Source organism: Manis javanica, chromosome 2 (genome assembly GCF_040802235.1).
Source record: "Manis javanica isolate MJ-LG chromosome 2, MJ_LKY, whole genome shotgun sequence".
NCBI lineage: Eukaryota > Metazoa > Chordata > Mammalia > Pholidota > Manidae > Manis > Manis javanica.
The window spans coordinates 2,291,187-2,299,940 of NC_133157.1; the positions used below are offsets into that span (position 1 = coordinate 2,291,187).

The following is an 8,754-nucleotide window of genomic DNA, read 5'->3' on the forward strand; positions in this document are numbered from 1 at the left end:
ACATTAATTATAACTTTGAAATTATGATTCCCCAAAGGGAGGACCATTTCCAGGAGAACCCCGTTTCCAGGGAAGAACGGTCAGGACACAGGGTGAAATGCCCAGTTCCATTTTTCCCGGATGGGAGCTGGGCGTTGTCACTGCTGAAGGTGGGGTCCCTGAAGTGGAGATGGCAATGTGCAAGCTGGGGGTGCAGGGCACGTGAGAGAGCCCTAGTGGGCGCCAGGACACAGTTCTGGTGGGGGCTTTGGGGTGTGGGGGGGCACTGTGCAGCCCTGCAGACTTGCTCCTCAGAGAGAGGCGCGTGGTGAGTAAAATCACCTGGGGTCGGCACTCATCAGCCGTCAGCCATCCTGTCAAAACACCAAGGATCCGGGGCTAAGAGGGGAAAGAGAGGGGTGGGTATAGATTTATATTGGAGGCACACCCTCGTTTGCTAATAAACTGGTGCATTTTGCAGTTTGCGGGTTCCTGCACTGGGGACTGATGGCCCCCTGGGTGGGAAGGCATGGCCCGGTCCCCAGTGCGGACCCCATTCCCGCCTGGCCCTCCAGGCCTGCGCCGGCTCAGGGTCAGGACTTGCAGCAGGAGGCCCAGGGGCGTGAGGTGGAGCGGTGGTTCTGATCTCCAGGACACAGCGCCCGCCAGGAAGGGGGAGAACCGTGGCGCTCTCCCGCAGAAGCCCCAGGCATGCCGCATCATCCATGTTTTTGTGTGGTTCCTAGACCAGCTGAGACCCACGGACGGGACCCTTGGGGGGCAAGGAAGGTAGGAGCCACTTTGAACCCCTCTAAACCCTCTCCAAGTGGGAGATTTGGCAAGAACAGCCACAAGGAGGGTCAGGGGCCCAAACAGCGATGCAAGGCCCACTGATGCCAGACTGGGGGTCCCTGAGGGTGTGGGGAGGCGGCAGCGCAGGACGCTGAGGACCCTTTTCAGCAGATTGTCCCTATGACATGCCAGTGTCACCTTCCTCTCCCAGAGGTGACCTGTTGACAAAAGTAGTGTCTCCCCCTACCCCGTGCTTGCGGGCTTGGCTGCGGGGCAGCTTCGCATGGGTGGGACACTTAGGCCCCTGCAGCGAAGCCCGGGCTCCCGCCTCCTGGAGCTCAGAGTGGCGAAACCCACTGCCTTGATTCATGGGTTTGTTTCTGGTGATTTGTACGATCACCCACACGCAATGTCTGAGCGTGTCTCCAGTGAGCCCCATGGGAAGCCAGGGGCCTGGAAGTAAGGGTCAGTGGGGAATGTCCGGGCCTGGGAGGCTGGGACCTGGACAGGCCGCTGCACCTCTGAGCCAGGTATCAGCAACTGCATTCGTAAAGGGCTGGCTAGGAGAGACATGAGGACTAGGGGTCATGTGGTCTGTCTCCACGAGCCTTCCCTGCAGCTTACTGCCCGCCAGACAGCGGGAAGCAGGCAGCCCCATCAGGAAGCAAACAGGTGCAGCTGTGTGCTAATAGAACTTTAATGGCTCATGGGTGCCATGGGCCTGCTCTGCCAGTGCTGGCTTTGGGCCCCCAGAAACATCCTCAGCCACAAGGGCCCTGCGGTGCCACAGCACAGGGGGGCAAGGACAAATGAGCAGACCTGAGGCATGACCAGTGTCTTTATTGAGAACACGCATGGCATGGCTGGCAAGCTCTCATCCTCGCAGATGGGAGAGAAGGCTCTGAAGTCGGCAAGAAGCATGCGGCCAAGCAGGTCCACGCAGGTGGTGATGGTGGTGACCCAGAGCCCAAGTTTCTTCTCTGTGAGGACCCAGGGGCAGCTCTCTCTCCACGCCTGTGTGTGTGGAAGGATGCGACCGGAGGCGCTCCAGAGCTGCTGCCGCCTAGGTGGGCCGCAGCTTCATCTCCGACACCTTGTAGCTGTAGTTATAGCCTTTCCCGGACTTCCAGTTGATGCCGTTTGCAAAGCTGTTATGGGCTCCCCCAAGGTAGTGACCATTCAGGTTCGACACGTGACAGGTATAGTACCACCAGGCCCCGTGGTACAGCTCAGCACAATGTTGCGGACTCGAGTCATTGTCCTGGTCTTTGGTGGAGAAGGTATGGCCATTGTGGGACGTCAGGGAGTCACCTGCTCAGACGGAAAAACGGGGTATTTCATACACAGCGTGAAGAAGTCCTGGATCCTAGGTCCAGGCGTGCGTGTTGTGCACTGCACAACCAAGGGTGCTCCTCCCATGTCTCCAGGGAGCACTTGCCATGCTGATAAAGTGAACTTGGCATCCCCTCACCCCATCTGCCCCAGCTAACAGGCATCCTCCCACTTAGAGGGAAGGCCACTTGCTGCCCAAGAATTCCTAGTTCCTTCAGGGAAGAGCTCCAGGCACCACAGAGTGGGAGCTGAGTCTCCACCGAAATGTGGTGAGCTTGGCACCACCCACCATCACAGGGAAGAGGCAGAGCCAGGACGCCACGCGGGTGCCCCATGGCTTCCCCACCGGCTCTGCAGCCCAGGCCGCTCCGCCCCGAGACCACTCACCAGCGTCGCCCCCGACAAAGCCTCCCAGGACCAGCTTGTACTTCTCGGCCTCGCCCTCCACCTTGAACGAGCTGTACTTGGCAAACCGGTGGTTGCCCTCAAAGTCCACGAGGTCTACCCGGAGCTCACTGGTTCCTGTTGGGGAAAGGCTCTAAGGTCCCAGCAGTAGGGACCCTCTGCCTCCAGTCACAGGAGGTGGGGATTCGGGTAAGTTTTTAGGGGATGTCTGATCTTGACATCCAAGGTGAGGTTTCCACAAGTTCATGTGGGTAGTCCTTGGTTATATGAGGAACTGTGGAAACCTATTTCCGTCGGCCCTGCAATTCCCTGTGCGTTCATTTGCTGGAACACAGTTACCGCCTCACAGGGTGCATTTTCCTGGGGTGGGGTGTGGAGTCACTCAAAGCCCAGGGTGGGAACCTGCTTTAGCCCTCCTTCCTCTGGGAAGGTCCAGCTGACCCTGAGCAGATGCAGCACATGGTCACGGGGAGGGAGGGCAGGGGTACAGTGTTGCTGTCTCCCCAGGGTGAGTGACAAGCTGAATCTCGGGGCCTGTAAGCCAGAGGGTGCAGAACTGGTCTGCCTGGGGGTTGACAGAGGACTGGGCTGGGTGGCGAGTCTCCTCCCTGACCTGTTAGCTTCAGGAAAGGAGAAAATGTGGAGGTGGAATTAGGGCTGGGGGCTGGGCCAAGGCCCTGGTGGCCCCTGTGTCCTTCCTGCCTCAGGATCTAAGATGCCAGTGGCCCACGGTTGGAAGAAGCCTTTACCCACGACCCCCAGACCCCGTGCCGGCCTACCCTGGGCAGTCAGGGCATGGATGTGGTCATTCCCCAGCCAGAACTCCCCCAGCTGACTGCCAAAGCCCCGCTTGTACGTGGCCCAGTCCCGGTAGAAGTCCACGGAGCCGTCGCTCCTTCTCTGGAAGACCTGCGGGGCCGCAAGAGGGCTCAGGACGTGGCCTGCTGGCATCCCAGCCCGGGACCTCAGCCACGTGGGACCTGCGCTTGTCGTCCTCAGAGTGTCGTGGGCTCAGTGCCACGGCATGGCCACGGGGGCCTCAGCACAGACCCCAGGGATGGTCAGGATGCCCATATGGGACGAAGGAGGGACCAGAGGCCCAGAGAGGGCAGGCAACACCCCACAGCCACACAGTCGGATGGCTTGGGCTCCCTCTGGTCCTTGCCCCAGGCCTGGACTTTCCCTGCCCCCTGGCCACACCCCACATCCTGTCCTTGGTGAAAGGGCTCTGGGCTCTGCGGGTGGCCCACAGGGAACCTGAGGCTCAGAGGAGGGAGAGGCCTCCAGAGACTGCCCTCCCACGGGCACAGAGCCTGGTCTGGGGGGTCCCCAGGGACCACACGGCCGTTCCCGAGGTCCCAGTGCTCACGGTCCAGCCCCCGCCATCCATGTCCATGTCGCACAGCACAGTCAGGGGCTGGCAGTCGGGCATGTAGATGGTGTGCCAGCCGCTCAGAAAGTGTCCCCTGGTGAGCAGCTCCTTGCAGTTCCGGGGTCCTGGGGAGGCAACCGGGAAATGGATGCCTGGAGGGGGAGCCCTGGGCAGGCGGGGCCCGGGAGGGGCGGGGAGGGAGAAGCAGGGGCAGTGGGCTCCTGCCCATGCAGGGGAGGCCTCCAGGGGGAACAGAGACCCCCACTCCCCACATGCAAGGCCACCTAGCTGTGACGGCCCAGCTCGGCCCACCTGGCCATCCCCACCTCCTGACACTGCCCCTCCTTAGACCCTGGGACCCTGGCCTTTGGGGTACACTCTAATATGTTCAGGGCCTGAGACTAGGCATGTCATTCCCTGTTCTTCTTAAAGGGTGTGACAGGTGTCCACTGACCGCTGTCCTGCGGCACAGGACTCTGGGTCTACGCGGCTGTACTGGTCCAGGGCCGGGCTGGGGGTCCGCCAGACCAGTGGTGGGTTCAGGACCTGGCACCTACCTGTATGACATTGCTCAGCTTCCCAGGACGTTCCTGGAGATGGGAATGGTTAAACAAAAATGTTACAGGTGATATATCTAAGTCCTTGTCCCCCAACACAGGGCAGAAAAGAGAGGCCCTTTTGGGACCTGTCCAGCAGGAGGACACTCCCTGACTCCAGAGAAGCCAACCCTGCCCCTGGCTACCTGGGGTGACTGGGCCCCTTTTTGATCTCCTGGGGGAAACTGAGTCACGGCATCTTTATTAATCAGCCTCTCCCTTCGGCTGCGATGGGTGTGCCAGAGAGGGTGGTTCCCAGTGCCATCCTGAGCCCCCAGAGTAGCATGTGTTTGTGGGCAGACACGGGGTTAAGGGGAGGCTGCTCCTGGGGTCTGAGTGTCATGTGGCATTTGACAGGCTTAGACACAATGTGCCATCGGACCTGGAGTTTTCCAGGTGTGAATATTGTAAGGTTAAAAGAGGAGAGGTTTAAGGGGGCTGCAGTTCCCTGATTTTTCTGAATATTTGGCAAACAAATACATCAGAAAGTAAATTATATTATAAATTGTACCTAAGTAAATTTAACATATAACTATACATTAAATGTGAATATAAATACATATGAATATAACATATTCATGTACATATTTATGATATAAATTTATATATACATTTAAAATACATATGGTATGTTTACATATCTTCTGTGAACAGACCTTGCTGCTGACACTCCCGGCCCCTCTGGCCGACCTTGGCTTTTTAAACATTGCCTTGAATTTACTACAGCCGTAGGGACAGGATCAAGGACAGAGGACGGGGCCTCCCGCTCGGGGGTCCAGGGCCAGGACAGGCTTGGGGAGGGGTGCAGCCCCCTCCCCCTCTGCCTCAGAGGGAAGGACCTGGTCTCCCACCCGCAGGCCCGTGGGCCAGGCCCTGGGGTCCTCCCTCCCTGACAAAGTCAGCAAAGTCACCCAGTGGGACAGCAGGTCGGCCTCACCTTTCTCTCCTTGTGCGCCCTTCTCCCCGGGGTCTCCTGGAGAGAGAGAAGGGCCAGTGCAGCCTCAGCTCCGGGGGGAGCATGGAGGAGCTCCTGTCCTGGGTCGGAGGAGGCCAGGCGTAGGGGTGGGCAGACAGGTCACCGGGGCAGAGGGGCCCTAAGCCAGTGCTGGCTGTGGTCGGGAGTCCCGCCCTGGGCTACCTGAGGGTCACTGGACACAGACCCGGGCAAAGTTGTGCTGTGTGTCCTGTCTGCGGCACGAGGGGGCTTCCTAGGAATGACAGGGTGACAGCCCGGAAGGCCCTCTCCCCTCCCTCTGCAGGCAGGTCTGGCGGTCCTGTTCGGGGGACCCCCCCCTTGTCATGGGCACGTTACCTTTGGGCCCAGGTGGTCCTGCCTTCCCAGGGATGCCAGGGGAGCCTTGTTCTCCTGAAAATTCCAACACATGACCTTGAGAGAAACTCCCAGACCTGGAGCTGGAAAAGCCCCCTGGGCTGGACCCGCGGGAGCCAGGAGGAAGGGGACCCAGTCAAAGGCCAAGACCTGGAGGCCAGGGACACCAACCAAGCAGAGGGCCAGGCTGTCCCAGCCCCACCCCCCACCTGTGGAGGGGCTTGGGAACATCTGTTTCCATGGCCACAGTGTCCCCATCTGCAGTGGGGACCTGGGAACTTATAGCCCAGATTAGGGGAGAAAAGGGAGGCAGTGGAAGGGGATTTGCTGGTTCCCACATGTCGGTGGGTGGGGTCCAAGCACGCTGATCCCATTATGTGTGCAGTTGAGACCAGCTCCCTCCTACGGGAATGTCAGAGGCCCACTGGGCCCTGGAGTTGGCCTAGGACGCCTGCTGTAAGCTCCTGGCCGGAGACCGCAGGGTGTCTGCCCAACTAATGTGAGAAGAGCAGGCGTCAGCCGCGCCACCCCCACCCGGGCACGTACCTCTCCCTCCGCCAGCTCCCGCCTCTCCCTTGGGACCCGCAGCCCCGGGCAGCCCCGGGCAGCCCCGGAGAATGGTGAGCTTGTCGGCGCCGTCCAGGCCCACCACCTTCACGTCTGCAGAGAAGCACGGAGTGCCGGTCACCCAGCTCGTCCCGGGCCTGAAGGCTCTGCACGGCCACCCCACTGAGGGGTCTGCTACCGTGGTGACCTCCTGCCCATGCAGATGGCTGCAGACAGCCGGGGGTCAGCCTGGCAGCGGGTTTCCCGCCTCTGGTGGGGACTTGATTCATCCAGCCCCCTGGGGCGCTGCTCAGGCGGGGAGGTGACGCAGGGCAGCCCCTTAGCTTTGGAGTCCACCCTGCCTGAGGGGAGCCCAGCTCCTCAGTGCTGTGTGTCCTCGGGCAAGTCACCCAACCCCTCTGTGCTTCTGTCTCCTGGGCTGCCACATGAGGATAGGCCTAGGGCTGTAGGGAAGGATTACAGCAGATCATGCACATTTTAGCAAGTCTTAGAGTAATCTGTGGATTTAGAAAGGCCTCACAAACAGTGGGTACTTCCAATAAATAATAACAATAAACACTTATAAGAAACTTGGGGGATTTGGGTGAATACTGCGTTTTCACCCCAGACCGTGGCCAGGTGGCCAGAGAGCTCCTGAGCCGGAAGGGGCCCAGGGGCCCCCTGGAGAGGGGACGCGTTTGGTCCAGAGACAAGGAGCAAGCTCGGGAGGAAGCAGAAGCCGAGGCTGATTTCCTCTGTGGGAAGGGGAGCCTTATTGTGCTGATCACAAAGGTGAAAGGTCCTCACGAGAGACACGTTAGCAATGCGGGAACACGCGCTGCTCCCCGGGGCGAGGCAGCTGCCCCGTTTGGTGTCTCCATCCTCACCAGCCGTCTCGTCACTCAGAACAAGTGAAGACTTCTTTTCTTAATTTGCTCAGTTTTTGCTCTTTAATAAACAATACTTGGCAATTTTAGAACAAATCAGAAAATGAGACATATTTAGGGAAGAAAATGGACTCACCTGTAATATGCCTATGAGGAGCCCCCGGGTGCATTTCCTTCCTAACTCATTCCAGGCCTTTCCCCACAGTGAATAGCCCAGGGTATGTCCGGGCTGCCCTGCCCTCACCATGCCTGTTCCTGCTGTGGGCCAGCACTGGGGCAGCACCTGTGCCCGCGTTAGGACGCTGTCCTCCGGTGTGGCTGTGGAGAAGGGCCTGACCCAGACGACCCCCAGGGCAGGTGGAAGAGCCACTGGGCAGGGTGAGGATGTCCCGGGTCTATGGGGACCCTCCCACCCTTGCTCTGCCACCTCAGGGACACAGTGGGGTCAGCTTGTCCCCAAGCCTGGCAGGTCCCCGACTGGGAGTCCCACACTGCTGGGTGGGAGGCCTCAGGCCATCTCCCAGAGCCAGTGATAATGGCACAAAGTCAGCCCAGCCAGCACCCCCAGCCCCACTGCCTGGGCACACAGCAGCATAGTGGGGTCTGCTGCGGCCCCTCAAGGGGGCCCCAGAGAAGACAGGCCACCTGGCAGGGCCCCTGCAGGTGGTGTGGGCTTCAGAATAATGGCTGCCACCTTTCTTTGGTCAGCTGCCTCTGCTTTGTGGTTGAGCTTTCTCCCTTGGGAAATCATAGGCTGCACCGTCTCCAGGAATCACAGAAGGGTGTTCCAGAGAGGCCCAGCTGCGGCCTGGCACGCAGAGGTCAGTGGGCGGAGGCTGCCACTTCCAGGTCCTGCTCACGTGGCGACTCACCTGGACAGGTGTCGGTGCTCGAGGACACGGCACACAGGAAGGCGATGGCCAGGGCAGTAGGCGCCCTGGCCACGGCCGCTCTGCTCAGCTCCATCCCCTGGGGTTTGCCGCTGAAGGGGCTGCTGCTCTCTAGGGCTGCGGCCCCACCTTCTCTCAGGCTTATCTGTCTTCCCTCGTGGCCTCTTCCGCCCCCCTGGCTTGTGGCGCCAGCGGGAGGCGGGGCCAGCCTCGGATGGCGCTCTCTGTGTCCCACACCCCAAGTGACACTCGACCGACTGAAGCGCCCCTGGACATCATTACGCTTCCTGTCGGATGGATAGTGTTCCCAGCAGAAGATGCCAAGGCCGAGCGTGGGAAGGGCCAGCCTTCCTATTGGAATCTCTGGGGGAAGTCTCGGCTGCCCCCTGGCTGCCCAGCTCTGCAGGCCTCTCTGGGTTGGTGGGTTTGTAGGACTGGTGCTGGAGAAATTCATTTGCATATAATGGGCTGCAAATCCACAAAAGTGAGGAAGCTCCCTGGGGGCCAGGATGTTGGTGCTGGGGGGTGATGGGATTCTGCAGGTGGAACTGGGCTGGCGGGCAGGGGGTGCCATGGGGGAGGGGAGAAGGCGGCCAGGCCAGGAGCATCGCGAAGGGGGTGGTGC

At 60.1% G+C, this 8,754-nt stretch overlaps 1 protein-coding gene across 1 annotated transcript; it reads right to left on the reverse strand.

The window, feature by feature from the left end:
* Positions 1–1,591: 1,591 nt before the first annotated feature.
* Positions 1,592–8,340, reverse strand: LOC108402996 (ficolin-2-like). Its single transcript, XM_037007736.2, has 9 exons — positions 8,112–8,340; positions 6,353–6,466; positions 5,789–5,842; positions 5,414–5,449; positions 4,438–4,470; positions 3,878–4,005; positions 3,288–3,417; positions 2,491–2,625; positions 1,592–2,082 (listed from the first exon to the last, which is right to left on the reverse strand). The coding sequence occupies exons 1-9, from the start codon at positions 8,203–8,205 to the stop codon at positions 1,835–1,837; spliced, it is 972 nt and encodes a 323-aa protein (XP_036863631.2). The 5' UTR covers positions 8,206–8,340; the 3' UTR covers positions 1,592–1,834.
* Positions 8,341–8,754: the final 414 nt, after the last annotated feature.